The sequence below is a fragment of the Tursiops truncatus genome, chromosome 3 (genome assembly GCF_011762595.2).
Source record: "Tursiops truncatus isolate mTurTru1 chromosome 3, mTurTru1.mat.Y, whole genome shotgun sequence".
Taxonomy (NCBI): domain Eukaryota; kingdom Metazoa; phylum Chordata; class Mammalia; order Artiodactyla; family Delphinidae; genus Tursiops; species Tursiops truncatus.
Genome location: NC_047036.1, coordinates 35,989,894 through 36,011,864, shown reverse-complemented (window position 1 = coordinate 36,011,864; position 21,971 = coordinate 35,989,894). Strand labels below are relative to the sequence as shown.

General features: G+C 39.8%; 1 protein-coding gene across 8 annotated transcripts in view; it reads right to left on the bottom strand.

Annotated features, from left to right (window-relative positions):
* Window positions 1–21,971, bottom strand: part of NNT (nicotinamide nucleotide transhydrogenase) — a 93,043-nt gene that overhangs the window by 59,326 nt on the left and 11,746 nt on the right. For 5 of the 8 annotated variants that reach the window (XM_033852850.2, XM_019930059.3, XM_073802092.1 and 2 more), the window contains exons 3-7: window positions 20,331–20,560; window positions 17,810–18,027; window positions 14,100–14,187; window positions 9,122–9,210; window positions 5,163–5,350 (exon numbers count right to left, since the gene is read on the bottom strand). In XM_033852850.2, coding sequence (XP_033708741.1) covers window positions 5,163–5,350; window positions 9,122–9,210; window positions 14,100–14,187; window positions 17,810–18,027; window positions 20,331–20,560 — 813 coding nt within the window. Of the gene's footprint in view, window positions 1–5,162; window positions 5,351–9,121; window positions 9,211–14,099; window positions 14,188–17,809; window positions 18,028–18,906; window positions 19,027–20,330; window positions 20,561–21,971 lie in introns of those variants that run through there. The other 3 variants (XM_073802093.1, XM_033852851.2, XM_019930063.3) reach the window with 3 other exon arrangements.

Genomic DNA, 21,971 nt, shown 5'->3' with positions numbered 1-21,971 from the left:
AGCACTAGAAAAATAAAAGGGATTGTACCAACTGAGAACTAAGGAAGGAACCCACATTAGCTCAGGAACATCTGCTGAGCCACAGCTGTACACAAGGCTCCCTGGTAAGCACCCTCGTGGCAGAGATGAGACAGGGCAACTAAAGGGCAGTGAGACTGAGAACTACTGGAATTTGAGGCATGGGCAAATGCTATGAATGCTGAAAAAAGAGGGTTTACTATGGAGCAGGAGACAGCAGGAACTCTGGAGAAACTACTGAGCTCAGTAGGACTTCAAAAGGCAGAGAATAAAGACACAGACCTACTAGAGAATGGACTTGAGGACACGGGGAGGGGGAAGGGTAAGCTGGGACGAAGTGAGAGAGCGGCATGGACTTATATATACTATAAGTAAATGTAAAATAGATAGCTAGTGAGAAGCAGCCACATAGCACAGGGAGATCAGCTCGGTGCTTTGTGACCACCTAGAGGGGTGGGATAGGGAGGGTGGGAGGGAGGGAGACACAAGAGGGAAGGGATATGGGAACATATGTATATGTATAACTGATTCACTTTGTTATAAAGCAGAAACTAACACGCCATTGTAAAGCAATTATACTCCAATAAAGATGTTAAAAAAGAAAAAAAAAAAAGGCAGGGAAGGGCAGGGACAGCATTCCAAAGAGAAGGAACAATACGTGCAAGGCCTGAAAGTCCTTGGCCTCCTTGAGGAGATAATAGCAGCGAGCGTGACTGAAATCGGGCCCAGAGAGCAAGACATGAGTTTCACACGAGATCCAAAAGCTCAGTCAGGACTAGAAACTGAAAGGCAAGAAATACCTGACCAAAGGGTGCAAAATGTAGAGCACCTAAGGGTGGGGTGGGGAGGGAGGGGAGGTGATCCAATCCTGAGAACTTTAAATGCCTTTACCTAATGATGCTGGGAACTTGAGTGGTCCACATTACTGTCATGACTAAACAAAACCCCAGGCTTTCCAGTGGCTATGGTTCAATTACGAAAAGAGGGCAGGGCCTGAGGTGGAGAAGGGGAGAGCAGGAAAACCAGATGACCCTATGATGCTTACGATTTTTAATTAGGCGTCATCAGGAAAGGTTCTAAATGGAGAAAGTTGTCTCTGTCAGGGTAGATTTAGCGTGTGCCCCACAGTACTCCTAATTCTCACAGGAATTTAGGCAAAATTTGCCTAACACACAGTCACTGCTAAACCACTGTGATTCCTCACACCCCCACCCCGTAATCCCTAATTTACGAATTAGATTTTCAACCTGATTCAGTTTCTTCCTGATTAAACCTTCCAAGTCTATGAAAAGTCTCTCTAAAAGGGTTTCAGAATAATAAGAATGCTGAAAAAATCTCCTGTGTCTCAAAAGGTTTACTGGAAAAGATTATGAGCACAGCCTGAACGTTATCAGAGAGGGGGGCTGCCGAACTTTTTAGTGGTAACCCTAAAGGTCACAGAGCTGGACAGGAAGGTTGGGAGCTTTCCCTCGTGGGCACAGCACCACAAAATGAGACTGTCCGCTAGGCCCTCTCTTGAAGTTACCTGCACTAAGTGAAATGCTAGCCCTGCATCCATCGCCCAACCCAATTGAGGGGGTCTAGACAATGGTACAAGACACCAGGCAGCATAAGAAGTAGCTAGCTACAGAAATGCTTCATTTTACCCAGGACCCTCATGAGTACAACGTTATTGTGTGCCCAAGTCCACTGACTGACGTGTGCCTAGGAGGAATGAAAATTTACCAGCTCCACAGGACTGCTACCTGAAGCGAGCTCATTGCCCATGTTCCTCTCTCAACGTTCTTATCCACGCCAGGTTTTCAGTACAGCCGTGAGGATCTCGGTCTAAGGAATCGCCACTTGGACAACTTCTGACATTTAACTTAATCCCCTTTGGATCCACTCAAGGAAAACTTTAGAACAACTTCTGCTCCAGGAGTCTTTCAGGAGCAAGACACACCATCAGGTGACTTATGCAAAGGCTCAGGACCAACACCAGTAAGGTACAATGCCAAGGACACTGTTTTTCAAAGGGCATGTGTACCTTTATATAATCTTTTCAATTTTTTTTTTTTTTTAATGCTCAGAGGTTTTCAAGTTTCAGTCCCCTAGGGATATGTAAGATCTTTAGAAAGATCATCTTCTTCCTTATTATATTCAAATTAGCTTTTCTCTTTTGGGGGGCTTACCAAAAAAGTAACAGAAAGGTGCTTTTCAGACCAGCCTTGTGAGTGTGAACTCTGGGTCAATCCACTGGTCAGGGACTTTGTGCAAGTTTAAAGTGCTTTGACCAGATGGCTTCAGAAAAGACTGAAAACAGGAAAGGCTCAGCAGAACAGACTCGTAAACCTTCAACAAGTCCTCTTTATCACTATCATATAATTTGAACTGCAGCTAAGGTACACTTACTGTAAACTACTTACAAAAAATAAGAAGTTAAAGTTTAGTCAACTGTTCACATGCCCTTTTTCTGTTCAAAAAAAAAAAGATACTATGGGGGGTAGGTCCTAAAAGTCCATATGTGTTTTATACAAGAAGTCTTGAGTTCTATAACTTACTTTAAGATTTACCACCAATAATAATTCTATATACTATATCCAAAGTATACTCAGTTCTTTTTTTTAACCTAGTGACATATATTTTATTTTTTCTATTTTTTATTATTTTATTTTTTTATTGAAGTTTAGTTGATTTACAATGTTGTGTTCGTTTCAGGTGTAGAGCAAAGTGATTCAGTTTTTATATATAGATATATAGATATAGATATTCTTTTTCAGACTTTTTCCCTCATAGGTTATTACAAAATGCTGAGTAGAGTTCCCTGTGCTATACAGTAAGTCCTTGTTGGTTATCTATTTTATATACAGTAGTATGTATATGTTAATCCTAAACTCCTAATTTATCCCTCTACCCTCTTCCCCTTTGGTAACCATAAGTTTGTTTTCTATGTCTGTGGTTCTACTCAGTTCTTTATAAAGAGAATGATTTAAAACTACTAGCTTCAGGGCTTTCAGGGCTTCACCATTTACTGCATGAGTAAATGCTTTAGCACCCTCTACTGGCCACTTGTTACATCCAGTCAGTTCCCAGCTCATCTCCCCAACAGGCAACTACCTTTCAACGGTCTAACGGTGGCTACAGCAAAAGCCACCCCATCCTTCCTTCAAAGCCACCTGCAACAGCTGAGCCAGAAGCCACCGCCACAAAAGGAAAGGATGAATCCTGAAGGGCTCTCCTGCCACCACCTGTCCATGAGTCCTACTGTCGCTGGCGGATTTCAAACACCACCTGTGGCCCCTGCCTTGTCTGATCTGCACCCACCTCCAGTAACCAACCCCAGCCTCATTTCCACACACACACACAGATTCTTCCAGCGGCTGAGCCCACGTCACTCTCCCGCTGTCTGCTTCATCTAGCCAGCTCCGGTGGGATGGGGATGTCTGGAGAGAAGAGCTCACCCACTGGGTATCACATGGGTAAACAGAGGACAAAAAGAAGAGCCTGAAAGGCACGTTTTCCCCCACAAGCTCACAGATATGCTGCCAATCAGCTTCCTGCCCCTGGGTGTATATTAGCCAGATTGGGGGAAGGGGGTGCCAGAGGAGGACTTCTCCTTTCCCAGAACCTCATGACAAAGCAGCTTCTCCTAATTTTCCACGGTCCCCTAGAGAAAGCAAGGCTCCTTTAGGAGGATCGAACACAAGTAACGCGAACCCTGTAAGTTCTCATTATCTGGCCCACTTTCTTTTAGAAAGGGAAAAAAATTAGAGTCAGCATGGTATTCATTATTCACTAACAGGAGCAAAGGACAGGAGAGGAGATAGGAATATAAAAGGTAGAGAGTTTCTTCACTCCCAAATCTTGCTAGATCAAGCTACTGTTTACTGTTTATTACTGATTAATAAATGCTGGCTGGTTTGACATCAAGCATCTATTCTTTAGAAGAGGATGTTGTAAAGGACTAAAAAGTAATTCCTGCCATCAAAGAGCTCATGATTTGATTGCAAAGACCAAACAAGTCAAAAGAAGTAATTACAAAGTAACAAAGCATCATAACCTTTAGTAAAAAATATATACGGGAAATTCCATAAATATATATACACACACACAAAGTCCCCCTCTCTTTCTCATGTATAAAAAAATGATCATCAGGGCTTCCCTGGTGGCGCAGTGGTGGAGGGTCCGCCTGCTGATGCGGGGGACGCGGGTTCGTGCCCCCGTCCGGGGGGATCCCGCATGCCGCGGAGCGGCTGGGCCCGTGGGCCATGGTCGCTGGGCCTGCGCATCCGGAGCCTGTGCTCCGCAACGGGAGAGGCCACAGCGGTGAGAGGCCCGCATACCAAAAAAAAAAAAAAATGATCATCAAAATATTAATAATGGGACTTCCCTGGTGGTGCAGTGGTTAAGAATCTGCCTGCCAATGCAGGGGACACGGGTTCGGGCCCTGGTCCGGGAAGATCCCACATGCTGCAGAGCAACTAAGCCTGTGCAACACAACTACTAAGCCTGTGCTCTGGAGCCCACAAGTCATAACTACTGAAGTCTGCGCGCCTAGAGCCCGTATTCCGCAATAAGAGAAGCCACCACAATGAGAAGCCCGCGTACCACAATGAAGAGTAACCCCAGCTCGCGGCAGCTAGAGAAAGCCGACGCGCAGCAAGGAAGACCCAACACAGCCAAAGATAAATAAATAAAATTTAAAAAATAATAAATAAATTTTTCAAAATATATATTAATAATGGTCACTCTGGTAGAACTTCCAATCTGTACTTTTTCTTTCATATTTTTCAGTGTTGTTTGGATTTCCTACAATAGAAATGTAGTATCTTAACAAAGAGAACAGAAGTAAATTAAAAAACAATTATCAAGGGTGTAAACAAAGCAAACTGCTTACAAATATAATACTGTACACAGAATATGATCTATGAACATAGATAAAAATACACAGAAGACTGGAAGAAAATATACAAATTATTAATGACCGTGTTTGTCCAGGGGCCACAGTGATTTTGTCTTTTCTGCCTTTCATGTGCTTTCTCATTCTCTAGAAAGTAAATCAATCTTTACTTAAAGAAATGCAAACGTTAAACAATTATTCACCCTCATTTTAAAGTATCATTAGTAAAAGTGCTTTATCGATAACCACTGATGTAATGACACACCTGGAATAAGTGCTGTGCTGATAAGGATATCCACCTCCTTGCACTGCTGAGCAAATAGCTTCATTTCAGCCTCAATGAACTCTTTGGACATCTCCTTTGCATATCCTCCTTGGCCCTCACCAGATTCCTTCAAGTCCACCTCTAAGGGCTCAGCACCCAGAGACTTGAACTGCTCCAAAGCTGCGGCCCTGGTGATTATTGAAGGGAAAGCAGTGGTCATTTCAGGTCCTTAATACAGAAATCAAGATCATCATTTACATACACATTTTTAAGAAAGCTCTATGTATTCAAAAGTAGAAACCTTCTTTTGAGGTCTCTGACCAGACCGTTTGAATTTTTTTCTAAAGGCAGGTAACACCCTTATGATGATATCTTTTTCTGGAAAAAAAAAAAAAAACTATAGGAAATTCCAACTCTTACTTAGTTAAGTTACAAAAGGAATTTCACTACTGCCAACTCCAGTCATCAGTTAGTAGAGTTTCTTGACAGTAGTCCCACTGTTGATGATGTGAGATCTGACCTACGTTCAGATTTGACATCATTCAAATCACTCAAGTTGAGGTCTTCACTTGTAAATGTTCCGACTTATGGGGACTTTTCCCACATAAACGACTCTTTTATTTAGAAATATTGTTACAAAGTGATTTTTGCCCCTAGTCCTCATTAAATTGTGTTTGAGAAAAGCGATCTATAAATGGCATAAATGGCAAAATGTGAAGAGCCAACACATTTAACTTATGTAAAAATACATTCAGTTTAAAAATAAATAAGTAAATGCTAGCCAAGTTCTGTGCACTAGTTGGGAAACCAGAGCCAACAAAGCTCTCAGCTCTGTGGCGGACAGTGTTTAACTCACCAACATCCATCCCACTACAGTGAATCCCAAACCTCCCTAACGACAACAATCGCTCCAGGCACTTGTTAAAAATTCGAATTCCCAGGCCCATTCCGAGACCCACTGAATTAAAATCTCCAGCAGAGGGGCCAGAAGCTCTATTTTTAGCAAGAGCTGTAGGTAATTCTTGCCTTAACGGAAGTTTGGGAAACAGTGGACTGAGCCCATCAGTCCCCTGGCAACTGTCATGGTCGGGGAGCAGACATAGAGGTGGGATAATGAAGGCAGGGCAGAAAAGGTAAGGCATGGATGAACAAGAGCTTCTCTCCATTTCTGCTGACTTGAACAAGGAAGCTTGTATCCCAGATTGCCTGCGGAGGTCAACTTGTGACCACAGGGGGGATCAGCCAGAGCTGAGGACAGCAGAGAGGAGAGACAGAAGGAACTTGGTCCTGGATGGCACTGACCAGCGGCTGCCTCTAGTGTCAAAAGGGAGTCCTTTCCATGGATTTTCACTTCGGAGAGATAACACATTTTCTTATAGTTTAGGCCAATCTGAGTTGGTGTTACTCAAAGGGATACAGGTTTAAAAAGTTTTAAAAATGTCTACTATTTTATTTATTTATTTATTTATTTTTGGCTGCGTTGGGTCTTCATTGCTGCATGCGGGGTTTCTCTAGTTGTGGCGAGTGGGGGCTACTCTTCATTGCAGTGTGCGGGCTTCTCATTGCAATGGCTTCTCTTGTTACGGAGCACGGGTTCTAGGCGTGCAGGCTTCAGTAGTTGCAGCACGCAGGCTCACTAGTTGCAGCATGCGGGCCCTAGAGCGTGCTGGCTTCAGTAGTTGTGGCACATGGGCTCAGTAGTTGTGGCTCGCGGGCTCTAGAGCGCAGGCTCAGTAGTTGTGGCTCATGGGTTTAGTTGCTCCGCAGCATGTGGGATCTTCCCGGACACGGATCAAACCCGTGTCCCCTGCACTGGCAGGCGGACTCTTAACCACTGCGCCACCAGGGAAACCCCAAGTCACTGTATTTCTATACAATGAATCTTGTGCAGCCATTAAATATATTTGCAGATAAGTAAAGAGCTTCATGACCTACTGCTAAGTTAAAAAAAAGTAAAAAAGTAAGTTAAATAGTACTATTAGTAAAATTACATTTTTAATTAATGTGTAGAAAAGGGAACATATATAGTAAAATGTTAATAGTTATCTCTAGCAGGGTTGTAGGATATTTTATTTTCACTTTTTGTACTTTTTTATATTTTTCTGAATTGGGAGAATAAGCATTTTTACAATCAGAAAGAAAGTAAACTGGATAAGTTATTAAACTGATTTATATTTCTTTTAACATTATGTAAAATAGGGTTATTTATTCCTATTTCATATACTTACAATAAAGAACAAATAAAATAAAGCATAGAGCACAATGCCTGGAAGAGAGTAAGCATTTAGTACAGGTATCTGAAAACTAAAGCTCTTGACCGGCCAATTGTTTTTGCAAATAAAGCTTTTTGGAATACACACCAAAAAAGGAAAGTAAAGACTTTATAAACTTTGTAATAGAGACAATAGGCAATGAGTGGAATTTCCTAGTTATTGTCTGAAAGAATTTAGAAAATCACACCCATATAATATCGCTAGGCAATGAGTTGTCCTTAAGTTTTTAGGATGTTTAACTGAAAATAACACCATTCAGTTTTCCAACAAGAATTTATAATCAAGTGTGTTTTCCAATATATTTAGATTTCACATTTATAACATGATACTAACCCCCAGTCTCAAGGTAGTGATTAGATTAACTAATGAGCTATAATTATAAGAAAAGCATTACATCCGATCAGCCACATCTTTCTTCACTGTATACTTATCTTAATAAACTGTAAATAAAATTGAAGTTAAGCAACAGCTATATTCTAGCTGTCTACTCTCTACATAATCTAAACCAAAGACATCAACATAACTTTTATAAATTCTCAGTAGTTAACTCAACACTGAGTTTCACATCATCTCCAAGTCAAATATATACACTTGCACTTTAATAGTATTGTCCACTACAATGAAAACTTGAACAACCTACTTTTGCCAGATTTGGGGGGTCTTCAATAACTTCACATCTGCAAACATTAAAAATTAAAAGCTAGGACTAATGACATGCTTAACTGTGGCTATCCCTGGCTTGTGTCCTGGTTACTTCAGAAATGCCTTTTCTCATTTCAGCAAGACAGCATTTTATCAGCACATCACCCCTCTAAACTCCCGGTAAGCACTGTAAACCATATTCTATTGGAACAGTCTTTATTCTGAAATGTCATATTCTTTTTAACTTTGAATGGTTGCATTTCTTTTTCATCATTCTATATTCAAGATTAGCAATGGTATTTTTCCTCTACTGACTTCAACTGATAATAACTAACTACATGTTTCAACCTTAAAAAAGTATTGGAACACATAAATGATAACAATACTCAATAAGCACGTAATAAAAGCTAGTATCTTCTGAAATGAAGAACAATTTTAATTGAACTTCTCTTTAAAGAAATTCCAGGAAAATGATGATACGTCTGCTTTAAAGAAATATGCAATGAACATAATCAAGTACTTTCACCTGGCAGCTCTACTGCTGCCCAATCAGCTTTATCTGCTTCCGTCTGCTGGATGCCGAGCACATCCCTCACCCCCCCACCCCAGTCTGCTCTCCAAGATGTCTCCCATACTACTCCCCTTCTTCACACTCACAAACATCTTTGTTCATGCCCTACCTAGTGACTAAACACATTCTGAGCAGAAATAAAACACAGTAGAGCAACATGTTAGAAAGTCAGGATGCAGAGAACTCTGGTCCCATTGCTAATCTACATGAAAATACAAGACTGAGTGTGAGCGGTTCATTTGCAATTTTTAAAAATTATTTCTGCTGTACTGGGCCTGAGTCCTTAAATTTTTTTTTCCACTAAGTAATACATTTTCACTTTGAGTTAACTTTGAACAAATGGATACATTTTTAAATGAAAAGAGCTTACAGAGCAGTTTCAGCGTGCTACTTCAATTTGCAAAAGGAAAGCGTAACATCCACCTAAAACAAAATGTTTTTACCTTAACAGCAATCACTAGTAAAGCCCTCACCTTGTGTCAAATCCCCGAACAATCGCACCCATCGACTTTGCTGCACCTGCAGAGGCCAGCCCTGCCACACCGCCACCGACTATCAGAATCTAGGAAAGAAGGCAGAACCCATATGTTTTAAATAAAGTTCATGATCAACTGATTATGTAAAATCATCCGCTAGTAACTCTCAGGGCCGGGTACACAGTCAGCACGCAGTAATACAACAGGTGGTGCTGGTGGCGATGATCAGCCCTGAATAAATGTACTGTGTAGATAGGCTACTCTGTACCTGGACTGCCACTGTTTTTCAGGTTTTTTCTTTCTTAGTTGCAGCACACGGGATCTTCCTTGCGGCATGTGGAACCTTCTGTTGCGGCTCACAGGTTCTTTGTTGCAGCGCAGGGGTTTCTCTCTAGTTGTGGTGAGCAGGCTCCGTATTTGCAGCACACGAGTTCTCTAGATGTGGCTCGCCGGCTCAGTAGTTGCCGTGCGGGGTCTTAGCTGCCCCGCGGCATGTGGGATCTTAGTTCCCCAACCAGGGATCGAACCCCCAAGTCCCTTGCATTGGAAGGTGGATTCTTTTTTTTTTTTTGGAAGGCGGATTCTTAACCTGGACCACCAGGGAATTCCCCCGGACCACCACTGTTTTAAAAAGTTTTTTAAAGCTGATGGCAAAGGCCAAAAACTTCACTAAAACTAGTGTGACACTCAGCATCTCAGTGTAAAAGCTATATACAGCACCATCAGTGTTACGTATGTTAAAGACTGACAGGTTCTTTCCCACACTATCAAAGCTACTTCTACTAATACTATATATTACAGTATTCTAGCTCCCTCTCCCCTCTCAAATTTTAAGGTTTTCTATGTTCATAAAATATCAAAATAAGTTTCAAAGACGGGTACAACTTTGGTGAAACACCTACTCCTATTTTGAGCTTCTAAAAGGAACAGCAGGTGACCAACCACCTAATTTTGATCCACTTTCAATGAACTGCACCTGAAATCCGAAGCAATGTAACTAATCTCCCTAACCAAGGAAGGATCAGAGCCAAGAAAATCATAGAATTCCTCAGAAACAAGAGTCTCTCCGCCTTCTAAGAAACAAACTAAGAACAATGTCATCTGGAATGGGCCTTCCAGAGAAAAGACCTATTATACTTCACAGTCAAAAAAAAAAAAAAGCCACCCACAGAAACTGAGAAGTTTATAAATTCCCACCCACCCATCACGCCCACTTTTTCTGCCTCTTTAAGAAGACTAGGCTAGTGGAACTCTGCTCTGGTGACCCCTGGGCAGTGTCTCAGAGATTATGTGAATTGATCTTAATGGGAATGCTTTCTCTGGGGAGTCTACAAGAAAGGGGACAAAGAGGGACCAGAGGGAACAAGACGCTGCTGGGCTCCAAGGCACCAATCCCCACTCCACACACTGAAGCCCCACCACCACTAAAAAAAAAAAAAAAATGAAATGAAAATAAGTAAAAGTCATAGGACTGGGCCAAGTTATCCTGAATCAAGAAATAACTTCAGGGGCTTCCCTGGTGGTGCGGTGGTTGAGAATCCGCCTGCCAATGCAGGGGACACGGGTTGGTGCTCCAGTCTGGGAAGATCCCACATGCCGCGGAGCGGCTGGGCCCATGAGCCATGGCCACGGAGCCTGCGTGTCCGGAGCCTGTGCTCCGCAACAGGAGAGGCCACAACGGTGAGAGGCCCACGTACCGCAAAAAAAAAAAAAAAAGAAAAGAAAAAAAAACAAACAACCCAATTAAAAAATGGGCAGAAGATCTAAACAGACATTTCTCCAAAGAAGACATACAGATGGCCAACAGGCACATGAAAAGATGCTCAACATCACTAATTATTAGAGAAATGTAAATCAAAACTACAATGAGGGTGCTTCCCTGGTGGCACAGTGGTTGAGGGTCCGCCTGCCGATGCAGGGGACACGGGTTCGTGCCCCGGTCTGGGAAGATCCCACATGCTGCGGAGCAGCTGGGCCCGTGAGCCATGGCCGCTGAGCCTGCGCGTCCAGAGCCTGTGCTCTGCAATGGGAGAGGCCACAACAGGGAGAGGCCCGCGTACCACAAAAAAAAAAAAAGAGAGAGTAAAAGAAATAACAAAAGACCCCATGATTTAAGACACAGAATCCATTCTTCAAAAAGGGAAGAGGGGCTGGAAATGGAGTTAATGATCCATCATGCCTACGTTATGAAGCGCCATAAAAATCACAAAAGTACAGGGTTCCAGGAGGTTCCGGAAGCTTCCAGGAATGGTGTCCAAAGAGGGCATGGAAGCCCCACACCCCATCCCACGTACCTTTCCCTAGTCATCTCTCTCAACAGGATGTTCATCTGCATCCTTTATCATAGTCCTTCATAATAAACTGGTAAATAGGAAGTAAATTGTTTTCCTGAGTTCTGTGAGCACCTCTAGCAAATTAACTGAACCCAAGGCGGGTTGTGGGAACCTCTGACTTACAGCCAACCTGTCAGAAGCACAGGTGACAACCTAGACTTGTGACTGGCATCTGAAAGTGGGTGGGGACAGTCCTGTGGGCCTGAGTCCTTAACCTGTGAGATCTGATGCTATCTCCACGCAGATAGTTTCAGAATTAAGTGAAATTGTAGGGCACCCAGCTGGTGTCACAGAATTGCTTGGTGTGGGGAAAATCCCCACACATTTGGTGACTGGAAGTATCAGAAGTGAAGTGTTCTATATGAAAGTTAAGGAGAGACACAAGAGCAAGAGTGGAGTTTTTCCTAAACAATCCTAAATCAGACATTCCCTCATCTGCAAGAGGATCTGGGACTTCCCTGGTGGCACAGTGGTTAAGAATCCACCTGCCAGTGCAGGGGACACGGGTTCAAGCCCTGGTCCGGGAAGATCCCACGTGCCGCGGAGCAACTAAACCCGTGCGCCACAACTACTGAGCCTGAGCTTTAGAGCCTGCGAGCCACAACTAGGGAGCTCACGTGCCACAACTACTGAGGCCCACGCGCCTAGAGCCGGTGCTCTGCAACAAGAGAAGCCACCACAATGAGAAGCCTGCGCACCGCAATGAAGAGTAGCCCCCACTTGCCACAACTAGAGAAAAGCCCGCGCACAGCAATGAAGACCCAACACAGCCATAAATAAATAAATAAATAAATATTTTTTTAAAAAAAAGAGGATCTGAACTCTGTAACATGACCTAGGAGAAAGGCTCCACATCATCAGATCACTCTCCCTTGCTCACCACACTCGAAGACCAATGGCCTTCTTCACTCTCCTAGAAGCACTGAATTCTTTCCCATCACGGCACCTTTATGTGTGCTATTCCCTTGGCCTAGAATCCTGAACCCCACTTTCTTTCTTCCCATCCTTTAGGTCCCAACCAAATGTCAGAGGCGCCTTCCCCATCACCCTAACTACAGTAGCTTGCTCCTATGACTCACCACCATATCATGCTGTTCCTTTCTTTCATATCTAAAATGATACTCCATATGTGTTTGATGGTTTATTTATCTCCTCGCTGTGGTCCCTACTATGTGTAAATTTCTGTGGCAGGGATTTTTTTGCCTTGTTCATGCCATATCCCCAGCTACTAGAACAGTGCCTGGCACATCAGAAGCCATCAACCGATTGATTTTAGCTCGTTCTAGACATGTAAGAACACTCCATGTTTAAAGGAAACCCCAATAAAATATTATGCAAGCTACTTTTTTTTTTTTTTTTTTTTTTTTTGGCTGTGCTGCACAGCATGCAGGATCTTAGTTCCCCAACCATTGGACTGCCAGGGAAGTCCCTAAGCAATCTACCTTGATAAGTCCATCTATTGTCCAATTCTTCAATATCAGGGAAGTTTTTCTGACATGTAACTAAAATTCCTTAAGCTGCAATTTAAATTTTCAGTAAAGAGAGTCACTTTTCCACCTTTTAAAAGCTGACTGATTCTCCTTCCTTTACACCTCTTGTCTTCCGTTTCACTTTTTAATCCCTTATATTAACAGCTTTCCTCTCACCTTCCAGACAGATTCTAACCAAAACTGAGTAGTGGATTTGTGCATCAAAGCATTCAGCCAGTCTAAGAACAGCAGCCAACTTCTGGCCACCATGAGGGTCAGACCTTTTCTTACGATCCCGAGAAAGAAGTCAGATGTAATCACTTTACGTATCACACCTCTGTGCTGTTTGCTCATACTCTCTTGTTAAGTTTTCTGGCCTCCACTTGAACCACGTGCCACCGTCTTCACCTGGTCTGTTTTTAAAGCCATGTATAACTAGATTTCTCAAAGCTGCTATTATCTTTTTTTCATTTTTTCTAGGAGATTTATTTTGTGTGAGAGCTCTGGGTTGATATAACAAAGTAATTAAGAGCAGGAAGCACCAAGTAAACCTGTACCCTACAGAGTATACTCTGCAGATAGATGACAACGTTTAAGGTCCTGTTTCCTATACTCTGCTGAAAGGCTTACACTATTATTTAGGGTCCGTGGCCTCGAAGGGTCACAGCATAATCGATTCTTTCACCTAGCCACCACCACCTCTCATCAACTGCTCTTCTCTGCTCTCAATATAGATTAAAGAAACTGCACCCTTTCCCCCTGCCAAACACCCTGGTTATACCACCTACTATTTCCTGTCCTCTTGACCCAAAATTTGGCAAAAAGTGAGAAAACCAAGTCTTTCCTGAGCCCGTGTGTCACAATCATTGGGAAGTTGAGAATTTGCTGAATGTATCACGAGGCTTTTTAAACAATTACTAATAAACAAGTCATCCAAAATCCCTTTAAGAATTCAAGTTAGAAAGTGAAAAACAGGAAAAAAAAAAATTGAACTTCCAGAAATGTGAAAATTCATTGTTTTCAAGTAACCTTAAGTAGCTTTGAGGCTCTGCCATATATTTGTATATGACATGAACATCATAATTTGCAAACAAAAAATTTTAAATAACTATTTAAAAACTACAATACCCTTGCCTAATTCATAGTATGAAGACATATTAAAGTTTTACCTACCTTAGCTGGAGGAACTTTTCCAGCAGCTGTGATCTGACCAGTAAAAAAACGTCCAAAATGATTTGCTGCTAGTACAACAGCCTTGTAGCTTAAGAAAATAGAAAAATAAATGGATACATAATTCTATAAAATTAAAGAACTTAAGTTTATATAGGAGAAATTATTAAAGGATAAGAATAATAGCTAACATTTTTATAGTGACTACTATCTGTCAAAAACAGTTCTAAGTGCTGTATATATGCTTACTCCTAATCTTCACAACAATCCAATGGATAAGTATAACTATTATCTTCATTTTATAGGTGAGGAAACAGACACGCAGAGGTGAAGAGACTTGACTGAGGTCTCTCAGCTAGTAAATGGCAGAGCCAGACGTCTGACCCTGGCATGTTGCCTACAGAGGCACACTCTTACCCGTGACGCTCTCTGACCTCTTTGTAATGAGCTCAGTTGGGATTAAAAAAAATGAAGGGAAGACAAGAAAATGCTAACAATGGTTTTCTTTGGCAGCTGGGACTACAGATACTTCAAACTTTCTGTTTTACTTTATTGTTCAAATTTTCCTTGTTGACTGTGTAGTCTTTATATAATAGAGGAAAAAAATCTTTCAAATTAAAAAAAATGGATTGGCTATATGCTTGTACATAATAAAATTCCAACCTCACAACAAAAAACACTTCCCTTGATCTCTAATGGTTGAAACCATGGGATTTTGAGACAGAGTGACCTCAGTTCAAGTCCAAGTTCTATCACTAACTAGCTTTGTGACCTTGGGCAAATTTCTTTAGTTCTCTAATCCTTGGTTTTCTCATCTCTAAAATGGGAACAAAAAGAGTCTCTTAGTGTTGTGAGGACTAAATGAGATAATGCAGGTAAAGCCCTTATCATAAAACCTGTTACAATAAGTGCTTGGTAAATATGTTTTTAGCTAAAGAAATGCTCTATGTATCAAAAACTAGTAATTTATACCACCTTTTCTTTAATAGGATATTTTTATTACACTAATTTCATTTCCTATTACATTAATTTCATTCTCATATTATTTTATACTTAAAAGGCACTTCTGCACACTCTCAGTAACACACAGTCTACCTTAACATTATGATACAAAGATTAATATCATAATGCAAATATTATAATGATAAGGTCCACCTGTTAGTTGACAAAAAACCCTTTCCCTGGTCATATTTTTGTAAAATAATACTTGATATAATAATTAATGCAAAAGCATGGAACAGTTACCACTATTACTTTAAGTTAAATCATATTAGAGCTGAAAAATATTTTAATGATTACATTATTTGTTAGTTTTGAATCCAAGTGATAGAAATTTTCAGAGAGAAAACATGATAAAGATTCAAAGGCCACTATCAGGAATTAATTTTGGAATTAACGTTTTAAGATTCAGTTGTTATACTGGAAAAAAACAAAAACGAGACTGATTACACAGGAAATGTACAAGAAAACGTTGATAGTGGGAAAAGGCGATAAAAGTGGGCCTGTTTTTGATGAAAGCAAAAAGGGTCAGAATGAACATCAGGGAACTAGAAGGAGGGTGTCTTCACGGTAGTACAGCTGTGTGTGTGAATTACATAATGATTTATCACACATTGTATGGGTAAATATACTAGGTGATTCATCTCAAACTATGCCTTTTGCATATACCAGCTCAGGACGTAAGACAGTGATTCTTTAAACTGTGTCCCTGGATCCCCAAAAGTTCAAATTTCAGCCAACTCTGGGGCCATTGTGGCCGGGATGGAGAACAGAGAGAGAATGTTTCTAGACACCCTTCCATCCCTCAATTCAATGAAGACCACTCTGTTCTTATTGGATTTGTTTATACTGCTTCATATTTCATTTCCTCAAAAGATTCTGCAGCAGAAAACCACTGATCTAGAGCTACTGGTGGGGATAACCTTTCACACATGTGCATTTCACATGACAAAAATCAACAGCACCCTTAAAACTTTACGTTGTACATTTCCTATATAAAATTTTAAGTCCCATATTGCATAACTCTTCCAGAAACTAAAGAAATATGACAAAAGTTTATTTTGTCCCTTAGTATTAATTCACATCACAAGAAATATCTTCAAACCAACCATTTGCCATATTACATAAGGACAACAAAATGTGTTGTTAACTTGTCCTTTTTGTTTACTGCATCTCATTTATATCAAATGTGAACAAGTTGAAACCCAAAGTGGAATCTGTGGCACATTTGATATGCTACATCTAAGATATGAAACCTAAGAAAACTTGCAGTTCATGTGTTAGCTTTAAGAGTCTATTCAGGTTAGTCTTTCTTCATGCGCCGTTTTATTTTTTAAACATTTTCATTTGTCGGTGCCTCATTCATATTAGCAAGTTGTCACTACTAATAGTTTTCATGCTTAAAATCTAATTCAACAGGCTTCTTAAATGAGCTGATTTCATAAGCATCATCTGACTTCCAGATTTTTCCCACTCTCCAGGCAGAGTCAGCAATACACTGTACTCACATAGTTATTCCTATCCCTGCCCCGTGGCAGGCATGGTTACTCAGTCAGAGCCACATTCCTCTGAGTTGATTGGGCCTTGGAATTCTTTTATACACAGTGGTCCAGGCAATCAATGGGGAATGAATTAGTGCTGGTGGGCGAATGAAGTTTACTGCCATCTTGGCCATAGTTAGCCCTCAGTTATCAATATGGGTTTTGACACCAGATGAAACTTCCTCAAGCGCACGCATTTTCCCTATTCATTAAATATTTTATAAATTTACCTATGTAAAAGCTAATTAAAATGGTAAATCTACCAATATGTATATATTAGATTGAACCATATGAAACTGCTAATATCCAACCATTTGTGACCCTATGACAACAGCAATTTATGTTAACTAAACTTATTGTGGTAATAATTTCACTATATATATATATAGCAAATCATTGTTTACACCTTAAACTTATACAATGTTCTATGTCAGTCATACTGTAATAAAACTGAGGAAAAAAACAGTAATTTCAACCTAATATATACAAAAATATACACATATGTACACACACACATGAAATACAGTGTATCCCTGTTAAAGTACAGATAAATTCCAAAGAACAAAATTTGGGACATTATGTATTCGGAAGTCAGAAGTACTTTCTTAGCATAGACTCAGAAGCCTTATAATTAGTAAACTAAAAATAAGACTTTCTACATTGCACCCTTTCCCTTTCTCATCCTTTATGACTAACAGTCTAAAAAGCAGTACTAGATCTATGTGAATTTTAAATCATTTGTTCTAAATTGTTATCACTACCCTTGCTATCGACTTCAGTAAAATATGAGTTTACTATATTAAGGTTTTTGGATAATTAGAAATTACTAACACTATGGTTTACTTACCATAGTTTTTCATGAAAACAGATATTAAGATATTGCATTTCATTAAAAAAAAAGTCATTTCCTTTGGTGGAAGGAAATACTACTTCCCTTCTCCCCATGAATATTAAAAAGTAGTGTACAATAGCATGCAAAGTGAAGAGCCATTTCCCACTGATGACTGTGAAACAATACAAGTCTTAAAAATAATTTAAGTGCACTCTCAGAAGGCTGCAATCTCCAACAATCATTACAAGTAAAATCATTGTGAGAGAGAAGAGCTACAGTGAGAGTGTTTCTATAGTACCATTGTGCTTTTGTTCGGCTGGAATGGAAAAGAATCAACCTACCCAGCAATGTTGGCCATGGAGCTTAGCGCATCGTATCCCTGAGCAATTGTGACTCTTGGAACCTGGTCCATCGCCAGAACTGTAGTTTTCCTTTTGGAAAGTTTATTTAGCAAGTCTGGATTTTGGGTTGGGTAAATAAAACTAATCAGTGTTCCCGATGTTTTTAAAAGGTCAGCTTCATGAACACCTAACGTTGGGTTAAGCATAGGGGCTCGCACCTAAGAAAAAAGTCATCACCAATTAAAAATGTAAATGCCTTTATAATATTTTTAAGTAAACAAAACAATTAAAATAATATGCCATGATTGAAATAACACTCCAGAAGTCATCTCTCAGCAATAAATTTCTGACTCAATTCCTAAACAAAATAAAGCACACAAAGATCTATGCCACCGATCATCTCACTGAACCTATGACCTCGTCCTGAGTAAGGAGCACACATACCTGGAAATAGTGTTGGGACAGGTTTGATAATGACAGGTAGAGCAGTAAAAAAATATGTAGGTTCTACAACAAACCTGTTCTCCCAAAATCTATTACTCTGGTAAAATTAAGACATATTAGAATAAACAGGCAGGAAGTTTTTGTTGTGTGTTCAAAGAATCAACTCTTGTTAATTTTGGCAAGCACAAACATTTGGAGTGGTGAGAAGTTAAGAACAACATAAACTAAAATATCCATGGTAATATGTATCAATTTATGTCACCTTAAAATTCCAGAAGAATATTTATAGATGAACACAACTCAAACTAGTAGCCTTACTGAATTGGGTTTAAGCAAAAAGCTACAATATATTCTGTTAAGTATCAGTCAATGAACACACACTGCACATGCTTGAAAGTTTCAAACGTCCACTTTTTCAAGCCAACTTTTTTAAAATTCCATTTAAAAAGGTGTTTTAAAATGTGTTTCACATCCCTGTTTAAAATCAATCTTAAAGTATATAATTTCATTAGCTCCCAATTTGCAGCAATAGTGCTTTTAGGCTAGTAAGCACAGAAAAAGAAAAACAACTCTGAGACTTATGTTTTAAAAGGAAACAGAAACACAAACACTGGGTCAATACTGTCATTTCACAGCATTTCATCTCAATTTACCTATGAGACACCTTTATCTGTTATTCCCATTTCAGTTGTTGATCTGGTGATGCATGTGATTTTAGGTTCTGGACTTTAATTAAGACTCTCTGACAAGGTCTATTTTTCCTCAGTGAGAATCTATAATATAGATTTAATAAAAATTAGAGGACAACTTTGAATTAATTCTCCTGGCCCCTATCAAATGCTCAGCTGAGACTGTTGACATCTGAGCGAGTTAAGCCACTAGAACATTTCCCTGAAGGTGCTTTTGGGTCTCTAGTTCCTCAGGATATTAATAGACTTGACTCAAAAAAGAGACCCTAAGATCAAGTAGTTTATTAGTACGAGTATAAGGTTACTTAAGTTTTTATATTATAGGATTTCTCAGTGCATTTAACATGCTCATACACATTGTGAATCCCTAAAAGGAACACAGAGCGTTTCTAAAACTTATGTGCACCCTACTAATCCTTTTTTGTGGGACATCTCAAAAGGTTTTGGTCCCTATAACATACATTACAATGGGTTATACTCATTTTTCTATTTTCTCTAAGCTCTTTTATTATACCAAGTTACATTACCAAGTATCAGTATACCTAAACACTTAAAAACTTAAACTGAATTACTATTTATCTCCATATCATATTGTTATTAATTTTCTATAGAAGAAAAGTTTTGTGTCTCTGCAAAAAACATGATTTAAGACCCTATCAAGTTATTCAGTGGACTGTATGTAAAAAAAACGACGTGACTGAGTTCCCCTTAGAAATTAATGTAGGAAAAAAGCGGGTCTATCCTGAAAAAGCAAGCAGCTTATTTTAACCAGATAATCATGCTTATTTAATCCATACTTCCTTACTTGCCTTGGTTACAGAAGGCTTAGGATTTAAGTTAACGTTCAGATACAGTCTCTCTTTTCTCTACATGATTTTTTACTTAAGATTTTATTTGTAGAATTGCTTTTTTATTTGTAACATTGCTTTTTCCAGAATAGTCCTCCCTCTCTAGAAATAGTACCTACGTCAGTTAAATCACTATTCCTTCAAGGTATCAGAAGAGCATTCTACATTCGGTCCCAGGAGGAGTTCCATGCCTCCTTTCCATTCTAGAAGCAGTTAAACACTCACCTGAGGGTATTGTGGACATATAGGAACCATGCACTGCAAATTTTCCCTAGGCAATAAGAAGGGCATTTCCACATAGCAAATGTAAAAAGGAAGATCACTTCTCCTTTTCTCATGGTTAAATATAGGTCACATTGCCTGATAAAAGTTCTACTGGAACATGAAGAATATTCACAACATGCAATCATTTCTTTGAGAAATAAAGCATCATTTGAAAGTATGGAAAACTATAAGCATAGAAGAGGTAATTCAATCTTTCTACAAGAAGATTTAGAAAAGTCAGCATGCCATAAATGGAAGGGGGAAAGGAATAATTACTTTGACCACCAAATCAGAAGCCAGCACTTCCTTTGCCCCTTGGATCTGGGCACCTGCTGCTCTGTAGTGATCATCTGAGAACTTGGAAGCTTCGCCAGCACCCGACTCCACAACAATATTAAAACCCTGCTTGACCAAGGCCTGAACGCCAGCAGGAGACAATGCCACTCGCTTCTCATTTTGGAAAATCTCTTTGGGGACCCCAATAGTCAGTTGCTTATATGGAATTCCTACAACAAAGACAAAAAAAAAAAAAATTTGGTAAATACCAACACCAAAAGTCAGTGTTTTAATAATACCGTTCAGAAAGCAGAAATGGGCAGTCTGTTCAAAATATACTGCACATACAGGTTGCTGTTCAAAATGGTGTTCCTGATTCATACTCATAATTTTTTTACTTTTTTTGATAAGATGACTAGAAATTTTTATATCCACTCTCCTGAAAACCCAAATATTTTATTTAACCAAATGGCTCTCTTCAAGGCCTGTAACTAGCTTAGCTTATTCTTAGGGAAAAATACGTTGAAAGGCCACTCAACAGGCTAACCCCACTCATCTAACTAACCCTCTCAGGTTTATGGTCTCCTGGTCTTTACCTTTAAGGAAGACAGAAGTAATTAACTATTTTGAAAAACAATCCTACACTAGACACTTTGATGGCCTGCCACACCCAAAGTCCTTTTCTTGGCAATTTGGCCATAGGCAATTCCTCATAGATTTCCCAGTGTTGTATCTTAAGACCTTCCATTCTTGGCCACAACTGATTAGACCAGGGGTGGGCAGCTGGGTCAGAGATAACAGTCTACAGGCCAGACCTAAGGAAAACCAGCAGCCCATGAGATGACTTATACAGGAACTCTGCCTGAGGACACTCCATGTTGGCCAATGACTATCCAACCCAATCAGGTTCTCTCAAAGGGAGTTTGGATGCAAGACCCACCGAAAAGGACAAAGAGAGTAGAAGGGTGCAGCAGCTATTCATAAACACAGCCATGAGATAATCAAAGGGAGGTCAGCAGCCACAACAGTAGAAACATCAGTAGTGGACATGCAGAGGAGTCATGGCTATGAAATCCAGAATAACATCCCACTTTTCCAAGAAGTAGATGAAGGGTTTCCCGGGCTCCCATACTTCCCAAGAATCCATAAAATAAAAATAAACCCTCATCACAAAATATAACATGATGTGATTGTGTTGCCTGCAACACAAAAGAACCTGTATAACACAGAGTTAAATTATTTATATATGGTTCAGACCAGACTTAGCTAAAGTAGACTAGTTTCTTCTGTTGTTTTACTCAATATATGGACACCAACAGATATTTTTTTTAATGAAGAGCGTCTGCTTCTATATAAGTTTTACTAAAGTTTAGAAAACCCACTCTAGCAATCTAAACTCTGAATATATATAATAAAAAGATAAATCAAATTATCTCTACAGAGTAATTTATTGAGACCTTAGAGAGACTAAATCAACCTAAAATAGCTGCATTTGGACATACAGTCTTAGATCCCACACTGTTTAAGCAGTAATAATTGACAGTAGGCCAAAGGCAAACATATGCTGAATCTTGCTCTCTACTTAAAAGAAGAGGGAGGAAAATAATTGAAAGCTGGCAAATATCTTGAATTAATGTGCAA